Genomic DNA, 18502 nt, shown 5'->3' on the forward strand with positions numbered 1-18502 from the left:
TCCTAAACAAGCATTTTTTAATCTCATATAGCATTAGGGACAAATATCAAAATGATGTGCCCTTCCCTAAAGAACCAAAAGAGACACAAGGACCAATGCATGCTTAGTGAGTCTATTGAATTTCTGCAAAGAATTGCTGAATAAATACATATTTTGTGAGAATGTGTGTGTGCAACCACAGCAGCTTAATAATTACATTTCGTTTAAGTGTAATGTCAACAAATCTTTCCTCTGAAGCTCATTAAGTGTTTCTAATCATCGGTTCCAATTAACTAGCCTGGAGCAGCTCCCTTATTAACATATATTTAAATAAGATCTTTATCCAGCCAATCACGACATTCAACTGCTTCATCAACTTTATTAAGAATTACAAAACTAGATGCACAGGAATAAAACAATTAAGGAACAGTTGGATAGCAGGCTCACAGTCAAATGCCACAATCTATGTAGTGAGGCCCAGAAATGGGAGCTAAAACACAAAATAATTCTGAACTAGCAACTTGGGTGCACAGTAATTGTTGGCAAGTATTTATGCGTGTGCCAGATTTTACCTTATCAGTACATCTTTCTTTCTTTCAGCTCCTTCCCATTTCCCTCCACCCACATTCTCTATTCCCATCTGTGCTTGCTGTTTACATCTCGCCACATTTTCTCTCCTTGCAGAGAGAGTGATTGAGAGAACCCTAACAGCTCTTATGAAGCTGAAAGCTTTGAAAAAATATGCTCTACAGAATAATAGAGGAAAAAGAAATTAACTTTACAGGGTTAAGGCAAGATCAGCAAAAACTGTTTTAATAACCTGTCTTCAATATTTAATGGTAATCTGCGTTCTCTTATGATTGTTCATCCAAGGTATGGATTTTTCTAGTCAACAGTATTGTTATACTGCTGCTTTTCCAAATTTGTATGATAAAACTTCAATAAAAATAATTTTAAAAAGTAAAGGCTAAAATAGTGCTGTTCAGTTGGATGCCCATGCATCAAATGTGGCATTAAATGGCCTTTTTTGCACCCCAGTACTTTTAGTATGACGTCATAATTTTAATGCTTCCACTTATTTGGTCCTCATTTACATAAAGTTGGACAGCGCGGATCAGGATTAACAAAAGAAGATAACATTGACTGGATGGATGTTCTTATCCCCTGTTTTTATCCTGCTTACTTATACTCGTGGGAAATTCTTTAGCCACTGTTTCCATTCCTGTTTATAAAAAAAAGCCTATATCTTTAAAAAAAGACCAGGGATTAGGTATCTGTTTGGAATTAGTGTTCCAACTAACACCTATTGGATCTCACACATGCTATTTTCAATGTGCAATTATCTGCATCTCAGAAATATGTATACATATTCTGACAGGTCAGAAATATAAATAAGTATCCCAAAAATGGAAATACTTGAGTAAATAACATATATAAAATATAACGGAAACAGGCTTTAGCATATGGGTGTACATCCTGAGTTATGTAAGCAATTAGTATCTTATAGGTATAGTTGACTGATATTTTGGTAACTATGGTATGGAATGAACCTCAGTAACTTTGAGTATGGCCTAATTTTAGAGAGAGAGCTATAGTATTGAAGAACACTCTGCTCATTAACTCTGGGTAAGGCTAGGGCCAGATGGGGAAAAAATTAGCCTGCTAAAATCCGCAGGCCGTTTTCGACCTCCGGCTGCTAGCAGAATCATCATCTGTGGTCGCATCCGGAACCAATATATTGCATTTCATACTAAAATCCACTGTGCCTGTAGAAATGAAGGGGATCACCTGGGCAGCGGATTCTTTGCCTTCAGAGAATCCATATCACCTGGCCCTAGGCAAATCTGGGTAAGTTGATAATACTAACATAGATCAAGAAGATTCTACAGCAACTGCAAATGGCTGTTCCATGCCAAGATATTTATTATTTGGCTCGACAAGTCATGGAACTATGGATTTGTTAAATGCAAGTATTAGTGTATCATTGTCAGGGAATTAAAGTTGAAGGAAAAACTATGATTGGCTTGAAACTTATTAACTTTATGCCAGTGTTGCATTTAACTCTCATCTTGCTTTGCCAAGCAACTTGATTCAAGATCCTTGTTACAATATGTTTGGTACACTAGGTAAGCAAAGAGTTGCTGGATGAGATAATGTGATCCAATAGGTTGTAAGCCATGTTGTACAGACAGGATTCTTCTCTAGGAAACCCATATAGGTTTAAACATACGAGTTTCTTTATTTTACACTACACTGAGAAGCCTCTGTATCAATAAACCCCATCCTTTCACAAGCTACAGCATGTTATCTTTGTAGATAATGAGAGAGGCTTCTCAGTGGACTAGTAATTTGCTCATTGGGTCCAGAAAGTAGAACTGACTTGTATTGAAAGTGAATTTATTTTCAAATATTATTTTATTATTTGCTTTTCAAGGCCCTTAGAGTCTTGAGTTATATACACTAGACTTACACTAGACTTAGGGTGGAGTTTTAAAGGAAAATGAAAGTGCCAATCGATGAGGGATGCCAAATGTAAGGGCACCCCTCAAGTATTGCAGTGACCTGTTCCAGTGCAGTTTTTTGCTAACCCGGCCTGGGTCAGAAGCAAGCTAACGATCTTCTTTCTCGTTTCTTCTTTCTTCAGAATCTATTGGTCAATGCATGTGTTTTTTTGTTAAAGTCCAGCTTTTAACTCTACTGTGCATCTGCGTCCATGTGAAGAAAGAAGGAAGGAAGAGGATTGCTTGCTTGCTAGTGCCCCAGGCCGGGGCAGTTTTCTGCTAACAGGAGCATCAGCCCGGGGTTTCAGGTAAGTCATTACAATGCTTGGGGGGTGCCCTAAAGTTTGGCACCCCCCATCCATTGGAGCTTTCATTCTGCTTTAAGCACAGTTACTGAGGCAAGAGGTTACTTTATTTAAAAAACTTGTTTAAAAATGGACAAAAACATTGTTCAAACCTGCCAGCTGTTTCCTGTTGTTTAAAGAACCACATTTACAGGCAATGCTGTTCTTATAGGGCTGTGTGTGTTGTCTATTGTTGTTCTGTAGTCCTGATGCATTCATCAGCACAGGCACATAAGTTAATATACAAATACAATAAAATTCCGAAGGTGCTTATAAAGCTCCCAACCAGCCTCATATCAAAGTCACATATGTCTTCAACTCACAAAAAAGCTCTTTCTCATAATCAAATGATTTTCATCCTGTAGCCCTCCAGCTGTTAGGAGCCACTGGGAATTCCACATAATAAGAGGATTACAGTTTGAGTTGTCCTTTAATGATTCCTTTTGAAATGTACATTTACCTTCTCTTATTCTTCATAACTATTTCTTTATTCACATATATTAATAATAATAATAATAATAATAATAATATACTTAAACATGTACAGATATTGTGCATGTACATATATATATATATATATATATATATATATATATATATATATATATATATATATATATATATATATATATAAAAATATATAACTTTTTTCTATTTAGCTACAATATTAAATTTCCCCTCTAGCACTAGCAAAATCAGTCTCCTACATATAATATAAAATTTTAATTCCAAGGCAATAACATTTCCCTGACTGCCACTGAAATGGCCTCAGTATCTGGTCTCACAGTTGAAGATAGATATATATTAGTTACATTTTCACAGCTCCCCAGACAGATTTTGCTGTTTATATTTAGTTAACAGTGCTGATGCTGACCCTCTGTTAGATTTCTATACGCTACTGCCTTTGCTCAAAATCACCCATCCTGATTTGATTTTCAGTGAGCAGCATAAGAAAGACAAAAGCCTATTGTCTATGATTGTTTGTACCCTGTCTGAACAAAGATCCCTCTGATCTTCCCTGGTTCCATTTTGCTGTAGAATAGTAAGAGGCATGTGCTACTGTGTCCTCTTCCATGTTCCCCACGCGTCTGCTGTGTTTTCCACTCAGCAGCATGATATGCTTTACCATATAGGTTGTAAGGTCTGTGTGTAAGTCATTTATTGCTTCTGCTCTGAGAAAGTAATCCAAGTGTAGATCCTTTGGAGATATTTTTCAAAGCTTCAGAAAACAATAACCAAAAATTAAGTTGTCCTTTAACAAACAGCCTTTGCTGGTGCTGGGTCATTGATCTCCTTTGCTTTATTTTTTTCTACCTCCAATCTTGCAAAGACTGAATTATTATTATATATATATATATGACAATAAGATACTAATGAGGAGATAAACAGCATTTTGATCTGGAATCATTGGATTTCTAATTCCCTATACCAACATTTAGAAAAATATAATTTTGCAGTCTAGAAAAGGAAGTGATCATTAAATTCTTGTCTAAATATATAGCTGCATTGTATCAGCTTTACATGATTAAATCTGAAAGAAATTATGGTCTAAATCCAAACATTTCTGAATGTCAATGTAGAGAAAGAAAATAAATTGTTGTATACAGTCCCTGCAACTTCATTTACAGTACATTGTTTGTGGATTCATTATTAAACACCCCATAATAAAGGGCTGCAAAGTTCCTGTGTAATGAAATATATTTTGAAAGCAACCTTATCATTGAAGTGAAAGCTAAAGATTTCTTCTGCCACAGTGTGGTTAGCCTCCAATGCCCATGTTTATTTCAGTACTTTGATTGTCAGCTCTGCAGAAGAATGATAAGCATGTAACAGTGTAATAAGGAATGGGGGATATTCATAAAGCTTGTATCTGATAAAATTCTCACTTATAATTTATTGTCCTGTATTCGTAATAGGAAAATATGCTGCTAAAACTCAGTAGTGCTGGTAACCTGAGTGACTTCAGAATTCAAATCTTCCCCTCTGCGGCCTCTGGATCCTCTCCCTCGGCCATCCATGTCTAGTCATACTGGCTTGTCTGGGGCATGAGATTGGGCACAGGTAGACACTTGATCCCGGGTAGTGTTACGAGCTCTGCTAAAGCTGCTCTGCTCAGCATGAGAACGAAATGGAAGGCAGAACTCTCGAAAACATCTCTTAAAATTCTCATCCAAGAAGGCATAAAGGACAGGATTAAGACTACTATTTGTATAACCAAGGGCAATGCAGAAATGCCAGCTCGCTACAACATAGGGATTCCTCTTGTCGATGTCTACCATTGTCCACACAATTACAAAAATATGGATGGGTGTCCAGCAGATTATGAATGCAGCCACAATCACAAGGACCATACGGGTTATTCTGCGTAAATTGCGGTCTTTTTCCCTAGAGCCAGATAAAAGACGCACACTGCGCAAGCGCAGGATCATCAGCCCATAGCACATAGTAATTACCAAGACTGGTACCACAAAGGCAAAAATGAAGACACAAATTTTAGTAACAGTGTCCCAATACCAATCAGGACGTGGGAACTGGAGGGTACAGGTGATTGTTCCAGCTGTTGAAAGAAGAAATAGATATACTGTACATCAGTGTAATGTCCAATTATGTCGGTCTATGGATATGCCATATACGGTAAACCTTACACCCTGTATAGAACTTATTCTATAACAATCTGTAATATTGTAATATCTGTAATATTAGATTAGTTAGAATTATGCAGTGTTAAGAGTTAATGGCAAGAGCCATTACACAGGAGAGCAGTTGTGAGACAAGGAACCCTTTTCAATAGTTTAAATAGGACTGCAAAAGACTACAATAAGCATTTAATGCAGTCACACCCCCTGTTTTTCTCAAAATGGTTTTGCCTTAGGCAGGTGCAGCTGCTGGCAACAACAAAGTGGAAAAAGACCATTCTTGTAAATATGAATATTGTGTATAATGTTCATAATGTGTATAATAATGTTAACACCCAAGCATACAACAAGGTGCGACTACACAGAGTTACTAGGAGTCCCCAGGTATGTCAACACAACTTAAAAAAATGGAATTATGAAAATATTTATCTGACCCTCACCCCTGTGAAAAAAACAAATCTTTAATAGAGTATCTCTTCGTGCTAACCAAGCCCTGTGAATCTTGTACTGAAAAGATTAGAAGCAAGGCAAATGTTGAATGTTAATATTATTTAACTGTTGTTTACTGTATATATTAACTACTGCTATGTTTAATATCATTGTATGTCTATTACAGGGTCAGCATGCTGTAAATTAACATAGCCAATTGCTTCTTTTCTCTTTCTGTTGTTAATAGTAAATTGGCTGAGGGGTAACAAGTTTAAATTGCTACAGTCATGAGCAGTAAACAAGAAGCCTGGCTCATCCCTCCTTACCTTTGTTAGTCTTTGTTACTGCCATAAACATTATTGGAACCCCAATGGCAGAAGACAAGATCCAAATGCAGACATTTATAACTTTAGCCTTAGAGGGAGTTCGAAAATCCAGTGCTCGTATAGGGTGACATACAGCAATGTAGCGATCCACGCTCATCATGGTCAGTGTGAAAATACTGGTGAACATGTTGTAGTAGTCTATTGCTAGGACCACTTTGCAGAGGGCTTCCCCAAAGGGCCAAGTTTCCATAAGATACTTAGCACTCTGAAAGGGAAGGGTGCTAGTGGCAAGAGCATCAGCCAAAGCAAGGTTGAAGATGTAGATGTTGGTGGCTGTTTTCATCTTGGTGTATCTGGAAAAAAAAAAGAATTAAAGTTAAACCCTTTATGTGTCATTTTATGCTTGTCATATTCTGCTGGTAATTATTTGTTAGAACATTTCTAAAGAGAAGAATGATCTTCCAATGGAAACACTTTTAATAGACCCTGTAGGCTTATGAAAGCCATTCCCACTGTTCATTTATAAAAGTTTTTTTTTACCCTTTTTGAAAGGGATAGTTCACACTTAGGGGCCAATTTTAGAGCTTGAGCCTTTGGACTCAAGTATTTGGGTACTAAAACCACGCAAAAGTTTCTAAATTCGGGTTTTTTTCTCCAAGCAGGTTTTTCAGAAAAATAAAAAGCTTGGCACCTAAAACCTGCCAATGCTTTTATTCTTTTGTCACCCCAATCTGCAGGAAGCTGAGGTATTTGAATGAAGAAACCACACTAGAGTTAAGGAACATTAAGTAGAATGAAAGCAGTGGTATTTTAATATTCCAATCAGTTTGCAGCTGGTTCAAATATTTTTACATTTTTCAATCATTTAACTTCTTGTTCTGTAGCTCTTCATTCTTTAATTTAAACCTAAAAAATCCTAAAAAATCTAGTTGTTTTGGCTATCTTTCCTCAGCAACTGGATAGTGATGATGGAAGCTAAAAAGATAACTGAAAGATAAGTAATAAAACAGAACAATAAAACACAAGAAGTAAGATAATAAAAAAAAACAAGATAATCAGTCATCTGGTTGCTGGGAATCATTAATCCCAACCACTAGATAGCATTTTCCTTTGCAGTCTGAAGAGAGGTAGAATAGAAAGGCAAACAATAGCTAAATCAATAACATACTGAAGTTACTGTAATGGAGAACTTCACTATAAGTGAATATTAAAGGGATTCTGTCATGATTTTTATGATGTCGTTTTTATTTTTAAATTACACTGTTTACACTGCAAATAATTCACTCTACAATACAAATTTCATTCCTGAACCAGCAAGTGTATATGCAGCCATCTCAGGTCATTTTGCCTGGTCATGTGCTTTCAGAAAGAGCCAGCACTTTAGGATGAAACTGCTTTCTGGCAGACTGTTGTTTCTCTTATTTAATGTAACTGCATATGTCACAGTGGGACCTGGACATGGGAACTGTTATCTTGTGTTAGGGAGCTGCTATCTGGCTAGCTCCCCATTGTTCAGTTGTTAGGCTGCTGGGGGGGGGGGGAGAGAGGGGGTGATATCACTCCAACTTGCAGTACAGCAGTAAAGAGTGATTTAAGTTATCAGAGCACATATGACTGGGGGCAGTAGGGAAACTGACAATATGTCTAGCCCTATGTCAGATTTCAAAATGAAATATAAGAAAATATGTTTGCTCTTTTGAGAAACAGATGTCAGTGCAAAATTCTGCTGGAGCAGCACTATTAACTGATGTGTTTTGAATTTTTTTTTTCCCATGACAGTATCCCTTTAAGTAGAACATAAGCACCAGTCCTAAAAGTTGTAGGAGATACCATAATAGTATCAGGACAGAAGAAAGAATTAGAAGGTTCCAAGTTGGAGCTTCTGGCTTTTGTCTGCTCCTAACTGATCTAATAATGTGTTTCACTATGCAGCCACCTTCCCTGCTGGCCCCTAATCTTAGGTAAACAATACAGATAATCTAAATAAAAATAGATAAAAAATAATTTAAAAAAAATATTTATATTATTATATATATTGTACTTCAGGGTTTATATTGTGATAAGTATTACTGCTTAACTCACTTAAATGTACATCCTAGGCATATATTAATTCAAATCTCTGCATATCATGGTTAATTCAAACATTTCCAATCTTGTCTCTTGTCTTAGATAATCAAATTTTTCCAAGGCCAAGGCTATGGGCAAACAGGCTGTTGTTAGTGTCTGTTTCAGACTGTGTATTCTTGCAGGCTGAGTGAAGCAGATCTGTTTTTGGACATAGGCTGATCATATTCAAATTAATGGAGCAGTGGCACTGACCAGATCTGCTTCTCTCAGCCTGCAAGAATAAGCAGTCTGAAACAGCCTGTGTGTCCATAGCCTTAGAACGCTGAATGAAAAATTTCTGATCCCTTTTTTGAAATCAGAGCAATGCTTAAAGCCTTAGTTTTTTTGGCTGCAGGGGATCCCACTTGTATAGTTGTTTCAGATCACAAATGATTCAAGATTCCTGAGCCAGACTATAGGGCAAAGCCAACTGTTAAGTTACATCAGGGACTTGAACACCATAAAGGGAGAGCAAAGTCCAAGAGTTCTAATAAAAGAATAAAAATAAAATTCCCCAAAAAAATCAGTTCTATATTTAAATGTTAAAGTTTTGTGTTTATTTAAAGGATTAGGTAAATGAATGGTAATGGAAAACCATGAGAGGTGATTAAATGGTGGAGGAACTGTTTTTCAATGTCAGTTTCCTAATGAGGAAAGACAAAGTCAAATGCAGCCATTGATTAAAGAAGTGGATTCTCTTTGTCTGAGAGAAGGGGGAAGCTTATTTGTGCTGCTGCTTTAGTCTCACTTCTGTGATTCATGGAGTACATACATTAGGTTCAAATAGGTGATCAGGGATTTAGCAAACTAGCTGCAGGCTGACTCTTTCAAAATGATTAAAACTATTGTTACACATAAAGTACTTTGAAAGAGGAAAACCAATAACCCCTACAAGTGTTCATTTAAAACATTAGTGCTAAATTGCCAATAGCAACCAACCCAACCTGCTATTAGCTTTGAACAGTCTACAACAAGTTACAACTTAAAGCAAAGACTCGATTGGTAGCGACTGGCATTTGTATTTGTGTAGTTTAGCAGTCATGTGTAAAATGAGTCCTGTAAAGTACTATACGTTATATATAAATACATAACTGTGTGTATAATGTGATATATATATATATATATATATATATATATATATATATATATATTATATATATATATATATATATATATATATATATATATATATATATATATACACAATGCATATGGATACACAATGAAGAAGAAAATCCATAGCCTTTGGCAAGCCAACATGTACACCCAAGCCTTGTGTAACATAGTTTCTACTCAAGAAAGTTGATATAGTTACTGAACTTTTGTTTATAAAACAGTACATTGTTTTTATACGTACACACACACATTCATATTCATAAAAGATCATACTCTCATATCTCTATGTTCAATGATGCACAGAAGGACCAACAACTACAGAAAACTGCCACCTATTCTATATCACTTATACACAAATATTTAAATATATACAGACATGTTTATATGTATGCCTAGCAACCTGGACAAGATTAAAGGGCAACTTCCCCTTCCCCCATACCTCACAATCCCATACATGACCAGGACATTGCCGAGAAGTCCCACTACGCAAACCACAGAATAAAGAGCAGTGATTGCCACTGCCATTATAATGGAGCCATGATTCCTGGAAACAACTTGTCCTGGGGTACTTTGGCTGGTATTGGACAGGATTGATGAGGATAAATTTTGAGTAGCATTGTAGAAGAGAAAGTCTGAGTACAGCCTAGATGTGGACAGTTCCAGTTCCAGATCCATATCCAAGCAGGGGAGAGGTACTTGCTCCTGCTCTCTGCACTGCTGCACGGATTCTGAATACAAGTGGTACCCGAGTCTCTGTTGCCAAGGAGACAGAAAAGAGGATGCTGAGGACAGGATGATCAAGTCGAAGCAACTGAGAGAATAAGAGGGAGTGGGAGAGAGAAAAAGGCACCCTCCCTCATTGTTAGATCCTCCTCTTCTACCCACTTCATTCTCCTTTCCACCCTTCAATAGAGCCACCCCCTCACTCTTTTCTTTAATCCTTTTACCCACTCCCCAAAATCCAAGACATTCTGCCCTCCTGTCTTTATTTTTCTTAAGGTGCTATCATTTTTTATTCATTTTATAACTTCCCCAACCTTTCCTATCTTTTATGTGTGTTAAATCTCACGCTGTCAATTCTCACTTCCCAGAAGCAGGATCATTTTCTTTGCCAATATAACACATCTTCTATACATTGCTATTTGCATATATAGCACATTTTCTGCTATCCAAATAAAAGACTACCACATCATATCCTTTATAGCAAACCCATATATTACTTACCATTAATCCATACCCACTGCATTTTTTCTCATTATCTTTATACTTTCACCCCCCAAAACCACTTACTGGCTTTATAGCAGTTTCTTACTAGGTCAGGTTTGGTTCTATAAACTAGACTATTGCCTTGTCAGTATACAGTTTAACATTTAGCCCTTATAGCAAACCTGTATATTACTTACCATTCATCCATACCCACTGTAAGGTCACACTGGGCGATTTGGGGAGATTTAGTCGCCTGGTCACTAATCGCCTCGTCTTTGTGGCGACCAATCTCCCCAAATGCCTAACCTCTGTCTAAAATGAAAAGTCGCCTTCGTATTCCAAAGTCGTCCGAAGTTTCCTTGCAAGGCAACTTCAGAAAACGAAGCACTGCGTGTGTCATAACGCAGGCGACTTCTCATTACAGCCGACGCAGGACAAGAGGAATCGGTTTTGGAAGTTTAGTCGCCCCAAAGAAGAGGCGATTAGTCACCAGGCAACTAAATGTCCCCGGATCGCCTGGTATGGACTGACCCTTAGAACTCTTCATAATCTGAACCCAGACACCTACAATCCAGCTGTCATTATCTATTATATTAGCCAGTGAAACACTTCAGTTGTGTTACATATCACATAAGTGCTCTCTGACAGATGTCATTAAAAACATAATTCTTAAGAAAGCTGATGATACCATTTACTTTGTATAGACACAGATCAGTGCACTAATACTGTAGTAATGACATGGTTCTATTATTTTAAGACCTTATTTTAGTTAAAATCTAAATTGCACCAAATAGATGGTTTTGGCAGTACAGGGTAAACATCAGCTTCTTAGTGATAACCTGCAGTTAATTTACATTTCTAAGCTGGATGCTGAGAAGAGTCTACAGACCACCCCTGTGCATTAAAAGCAGCTGCACAATATTGTATACACACAGTGAACAAGCCAATAAGTGACCAATCAATGCAGTTTTGGAACACCATTTTGCCTCTGTCTCTTCTAGCTAATATAACAACCATAATTAAACTCAATGTCCTAAATTATACTGCCACCTAACAGCTGTGCAGCACTGCATCATAGGTTTTTGTATACTAAGCACCTGCACATATGCTGCATTATCACTGGCAATCTTTGTAGGAAATCCATTCTTACATCCTATTACTTTGCATATGTGCTGAGAAACAATATCATATTCAACATTAGGAGCTATGCTTTTTTTTTATTACCTTATATAGACAGTAAGTATGACAGAAAAGCGTATCATATGTGCTGTCCTTCCCATGTGTATATTTGAGGGGGAGTTGCCATTTGCTTCATTTAGGCAAAAAAAAAAAAAACTTCTACAGACTCCAAACCACTCTGGCTCCTGATTAGATGCTGTGGTTGCCTGCTAGACTAAAGTTAGTGTTGTCTTTCCTGAAAAAAGTGCAGCTTATCCTTGTTATTATTATTTCCCAGTAATATGGAGAAAAGTATTACTTCAACAGGCAAAGCCTGTAAAATGGCAATCCTACCTACAGCTAAAAACTCATCAAGGATAATATGTGCTCACCTTAATTGGATCAATCTAATGCTTAAGTAGCTTGGTACAGTTAAGAAGAAAGGAGGCAATGGCTAATTTATGAATGCTTTCATCTTTTATATTTATATTTTATATTTAACCAACAAATAATTTATAATATATATATGTGACCTATTAAATTGACCTATTAAATATTGCCATTTTACATTTTTTACACTAAGCCACCATTTTGTAATAAACAGATACTAGGAGGTACTCTGGTAGATAAAGAATATCACCTTTTATTCAGTAGGCTGCTGACACAAGGCCTGATGCATTTTGTGCTTACTGCCCTTAATCAGAGGAGCCTACCAACACCTATAATGTTTTTCAATCTTGATAGTATGTAAAAATACATACTAATGGCACTATTTAATTTTATATCCTAAAGATACCCTTGGACTGACCCTTGGATAAGGACATTTTCAGCATTACATTTGTATTTGTAGTTTAATTTTTAATGTGCATAGAGAGGAATGAACACTTTTAAAAAAAGAACTAAAGAAGTAGCTAGAAATTTTATATATTATATTTTGGGTTTCTGTACCAGCCCAAGGCAACCACAGCCCTTTAGCAGTAAAGATCTTTTCCTCCAAAGATGCCCCAGTAGCTCCCCATCTTCTTTTCTGCTGATTTACATGCTCTGTGCTGCTGTCCCTCCTGAGCTTAGGAACTGACTCAAAATATACAGTACTGTACATAGAATATACCGTAACTGTCACAATATAAGGCTGATTGGTAATTAATACAGATAATTGCTACATGGCAGCACATAACCCAGTTCAAATAGCAATAGAATTTAATAATCTGCCTTGTAGTCAGTTTATATTACAGGCCAACCTCATTTTCTGCTTGATAATTTGTGATGAACCTAAGCTTAGCATCCCAACAGCTACTCTAAGCCCACTGAGCAAGTGAGTGTGGCAGACACTTTGCAAGATGGTGACCTCCTGTGACAAGTTAGAAGTCCTGGATCATTGCTGCTATTGAGAAGCTGAAACTTTACCCTGGTGCAAAAAGTTCAGTATATAAAATCTGGGATTTTTAGCCATATTCATTTTGAGGGTTTAGTTCTCTTATAAGCACAATGCCAACTATTCTTCCTTACTGTGAAAATTGGCATCATTTAATAAAATATGCAAACTTTGCTATATTTCTAGGCTGGGTGGTTTGCATCTGTGGTAGGGGGCACAGTGGGGTTGCTGCTGGGGGCACGAGGGGGTTATGGCTTGGGTGGGGGGCCCAGGGGGAGTGTGGGGAACCTGAAGAAGCAGTCCTGGTGATCTTCATACCCCCAATTTCAAAGCTTTCAACTGAGATCAAATAGATTAGCTTCTGGCAGCTATGGAGAATAGTACAATTAAGCAAATAGTGTTATGGGAAAAACTAGGTTTGGTCCCTGTTTTTTTGTTGATCAATCAAGCAATGCAGTGTCGTTCAGTAGCAATCCAGTGAGTATGCAGTAAGTTCATATAGTTCTTCTAGAATGATACGGCATCTCTAGACTGCTCTTATTGGAATATTGCGTCTTTACCCCCACTCAAACTTAACACCTGGGGTTCCTGTTCTGTTGGATAACCCAACAAGGAAACAATCCCACTGTGTCTACCCATTTGAGTACAGAGCTGCTAGCCTATATAGCATTGATAAAGTACTTCTAGTTAGGAATCCAGCCTCAGTCTTGTTTTTACAAGGTTTAGGTTTTACATCCTAATCAACCTCAAGTTATAGATAATATCAATCCACATGGATAATTGTCATAATGAAAACTAAACTAAACTAAATTGCTTCCTGTGTTAGATACACTGGGTCATATGATTCTGCCTGCCCTATGGGACAGACATTCCCTGAACAGGTCTGACTTAAACATTAGGGCTGCTCTAACTTGGCCACTATATTTTCTGTCCCCACCTGTCCAGAGAGGGGAAGCCATGTTTCAAAAAGCCACCCCATGTAACTTTTAAAGTTACATGGGGTGACTATTTGCCACTCCTACTAATGTGCCACCAGAGCTAACATTCTTATTTTGCCTCATGAAGAAACATTGAATACCTACATGGGGCACTACTACAGGGTCACCATCAATCATTTATACTTACTGTATATTACCATATCTGATTTAAGTAAACAATTTGGTGGATTATGCAGCGCCTATTGAAGAGGACTTTGGAGCCCAGTGTAAGTGTTTGTTCTTTAGATTTATGGTTTTATATGTTCACCTCACTCCTTGGAAAACCAAAAACCCTTATAACCCCTATACTAAACAAGAGCCATGTATATCTTGTAAATTATGTTCTTATAAATGGTGCTTATTGATGTCATACATTATAATCGGTGCTTAGTGCTGTCATTTCTGTCACAAGACTTACTGAAATGTGTACACCCCCTTTACCCTCCTTCAGTCTTATATCTTAATATGGCCATGGAACCCCTCTGTGACTTATAATATCCTTACAATTTATAAAATGTGTACATTATTCCCTGTATAATGTTCAGTGGGGTCATGTGCATGAAGGCAGCAATGGGAGCTAGAAGATCCAATAACAATTTGCTGATGCCATATATATTATTCAAGATACTGCCAACCTAGCTGTCTTTTTTCATTGCTGGCATGTTGAATTTAAATAATATAAATCCCATGATGTCTTATGAGGTTTCTACTGATAGAAGGGCAGTAATGTTAGTAAGGATGATACAGGGAGAGGATAATGGTATGGGGCCAGCCAATGTTGTGGAGGAAATGATCTATGCTCCTTATGAACATACAGACAGGTTAATTGACTCCACATTAAGGGGCCGATTCACTAACTTCGAGTGAAGAATTCGAAGTAAAAAAATTTCGAATTTCGAAGTGTTTTTTGGGCTACTTCGACCATCGAATGGGCTACTTCGACCTTCGACTACGACTTCGACTTCGAATCGAAGGATTCGAACTAAAAATCGTTCGACTATTCGACCATTCGATAATCGAAGTACTGTCTCTTTAAAAAAAACTTCGACCCCCTAGTTCGCCATCAAAAACCTACCGAACTCAATGCTAGCCTATGGGGAAGGTCCCCATAGGCTTTCCTAAGTTTTTTTGATCGAAGGATATTCCTTCGATCATTGGATTAAAATCCTTCGAATCGAACGATTCGAAGGATTTAATCGTTCGATCGAAGGAATAATCCTTCAATCGTTCGATCGTACTATCTGCACTAAATCCTTCGACTTCGATATTCGAAGTCGAAGGATTTTAATTCACAGTCGAATATCGAGGGTTAATTAACCCTCGATATTCAACCCTTGGTGAATCGGCCCCTAAGACTGAGCCTATACATGAATGTATGTATAGGCGCATGGTAGGGACAGTAAGATTGACTGGGGCAGGGACTAATATGAATAATGAACAATCTCTGTAAACCACTGCTAACCATGTTGGTTATAAAAAAATAGCAAGACGAATAATGAAACCCTATTATAAAATTAGGGATGTCACTGTGGAGTTCCTTTCCCAAATAAAGATACCAAGGAACAGGCCAAGTGATTTTATACAGGCCACAGAGGAACACAGAAAGCTTAATTCCACTATTCATACACTTTAAAGTCAATAGTGTATCATTTGTTAGAATTTTCACAATGCAGTAGGTGGTATGGTATCACTAAATACTATTAAGTAAAAGTTAATAATTATATATAAAATGATATAATTAGAATGTTCTAAAATACAGTAAAGTTTAGTAGTATAGATCTGCCTTGTCTATAATATTATATTATAGTTATATAGGAACTGTATGTGTATTAGTCACAACCATCAGAAGGTACAGTAACATTACATTTGTGATATAAGTACTCTCACCTTATGCCTAAAGACATATTGGCACCAGTGCTCAGTTGATATTCTCCATGCTATTTCATTGGCAGATGAAAAAAAAAATCTATGGCAGGATGAAACTGACATATTGGGAACCACCTAACTCAGAAAAGACAGCCATTGATCTATATTTCTGCTTTCAACTACATCACTATTTGTATACAATTATAGGCATTAATAATCCATAATTGTGCTCTCTACTGGGCCTGCATATAGAACCAAAAAACAAAATATTCCTAGAAATGTTTTATTACATGATCAGAGTACAGCCCTAAAAAATTACAAAAGGGGAATATATTATCTGATATATAATGTCTTACATTTGGCATATAGAAATACCTGTTGCTGTGCTGTGTATTTAATTAAACCCATCCTTCATGTATTCTTATAGAGTTACCTCCAAGACATCTTTAAGGGTGGAAAATCATAGCAGGCTGTAATATGTGCCTCCTAATAGTGATCTTCTATCACACTCCTGTTTGTCAATAATAAACCATGGCATGATCAACCCTTTTCATGGGGGAAATATTGACTAACCAGACTGCATCTTCATATTTCAAAATCAAAGTCCCCTGCTGCTCTAGCTTATTAGCTGGTCTTGACACACAGATATGTTCTGTACTGACAATTCCCCTTCCTTCCAGCATACATGATGTGTCTAAGGATTGTCAGTGTCCTCTTGTGGCACTATGTTTGTGTGTAATAATATATATTTAGATTTAGATACATACTGGGAGCAGGTACCCGTATTATGTGCCAAGAGCAACAAGTGCCTATGTACAGCACCAGATACCAAGATCAAGCAATATTGTTTTGTCAGTTCCCTTTGCCAACCCCAGGGCAATCTGAGATAAACTCAGAAACTATAAAGGCTCTTACACATGAGCGTTCTGACCTGCGCTCCCCTGCGTTCCGTTTTTTGGCGTTCAGCCGCAGGGGAGCGCAGGAATAGACGCAAGTCATTATTTGAAATGGGGCTGTACTCACTCAGGCGCGTGTAGGCGCCGAACGCAGGAAAAATGCAGCATGTTGCGTCTGAACCTGCGTTCGGCGCCTACACGCGCCTGAGTGAGTACAGCCCCATTTCAAATAATGACTTGCGTCTATTCCTGCGCTCCCCTGCGGCTGAACGCCAAAAAACGGAACGCAGGGGAGCGCAGGTCAGAACGCTCATGTGTAAGAGCCCTAAGACACTGACATTGAATTATTTCTCTCACTGGATCATAGTCAGATCTCCTCCAGGCCAACTTCCACATCCCACTGATCCTGCCATCTCCATTTGTCTTTGCCTTTTATTCTTTTATCATTTTGCTTTATCGGTTTCTATATTTTCCCCTTCTTTAATACTGTTGTCAATCTTTCTCCTGTATGCTTTTTTCTATGCCTTTTCTCTTAACCCCCCTTCTCCCTCCTGTGTTCCATGGCCACCCTCTGTGACTTATTTGCCGTCTACACTGATACTTTCCTTGTCTCCTGTCTTTGTTTCTTATCTGACATCCCATAAAGTAAGATACTTATCACATTCAGCCAGATATATAAAATTTCATCACACAAGATCATAAGCATGACAATGTATGGATTGTGTGCAGAAAAACAGATACAATGAGATGCTCTATAAAGACATAATAGACATAATAGTCGTACTCTCAGGAAAGCACAAGAAAAATACAAATGAATAAAAGGTTAATAGATATCCAGTCAAATATCTTATAGAGGTGAATGGAGAGGAGGTTTTGTTGTATGTAATTTCCTGGTGTTCTTGTAACCTAATAAACAGAGCAGAAGGATTATTAAGATTTATTCTCTGCTCTCCTCCCATCATATATGGGATATCCTCCTATCGCATGATCTAGGGGATTACTATTTCAGATTACTATCATCTAGATAGTCCTACAGCTGCACGAAATTCCAATTTAAATTAGATAAAAAAACCAGAGCCTTTTTAACCCCTGCTAAACCAGAATGAGATCTCCTTTGGTAATGTGAGCTCTACCATAACAGAGGCTGATGAAATCTGATCAGAGCTGTCTGTAGTGTAGCCAGACATGGGATGATACCCAGGTCCTACTATATATTGGAGCAGGGGAGAGAGAGGGGGTGATAGAAGGTATAAATAGTAAAATGGCAAGAAGGGATGAGATCGCAATAGCAATAGTTTATATTAATGTTGCCCAACTGCTGCCCTTCAGACCTTAATTTCAACTTCCACCACCACTTTACTGTTGGGGGGGGGGGTTACAGAGAGTTTTAGTGCAAGAACAGCTAAAGGGCCATAGGTCAGACATATTTTGCCTTGCCAGTTCTAAACACTGACCCTTATGTAATCCATATCTCATCAGTGGACTCATGCTGGAGAAAGACATACTGTAATTTTGCTGTGTAACCCCTAAATTACTCTTTAAAGATAACATACAAGGTAGTATATTTTGGCATAACACAGACATGGT

General features: G+C 37.5%; 1 protein-coding gene across 1 annotated transcript; it reads right to left on the bottom strand.

Moving 5' to 3' along the window:
• Positions 1-3516: 3516 nt before the first annotated feature.
• oprd1.L (opioid receptor delta 1 L homeolog) lies at positions 3517-10446 on the bottom strand. Its single transcript, XM_018246413.2, has 3 exons — positions 9877-10446; positions 6216-6568; positions 3517-5381 (listed from the first exon to the last, which is right to left on the bottom strand). Exons 1-3 carry the CDS (start codon positions 10110-10112, stop codon positions 4849-4851), a joined length of 1122 nt encoding a protein of 373 aa, XP_018101902.1. The 5' UTR covers positions 10113-10446; the 3' UTR covers positions 3517-4848.
• Between the last annotated feature and the right edge of the window lie 8056 nt (positions 10447-18502).

Source organism: Xenopus laevis, chromosome 2L (assembly GCF_017654675.1).
Source record: "Xenopus laevis strain J_2021 chromosome 2L, Xenopus_laevis_v10.1, whole genome shotgun sequence".
In the NCBI taxonomy this organism is placed as follows: domain Eukaryota; kingdom Metazoa; phylum Chordata; class Amphibia; order Anura; family Pipidae; genus Xenopus; species Xenopus laevis.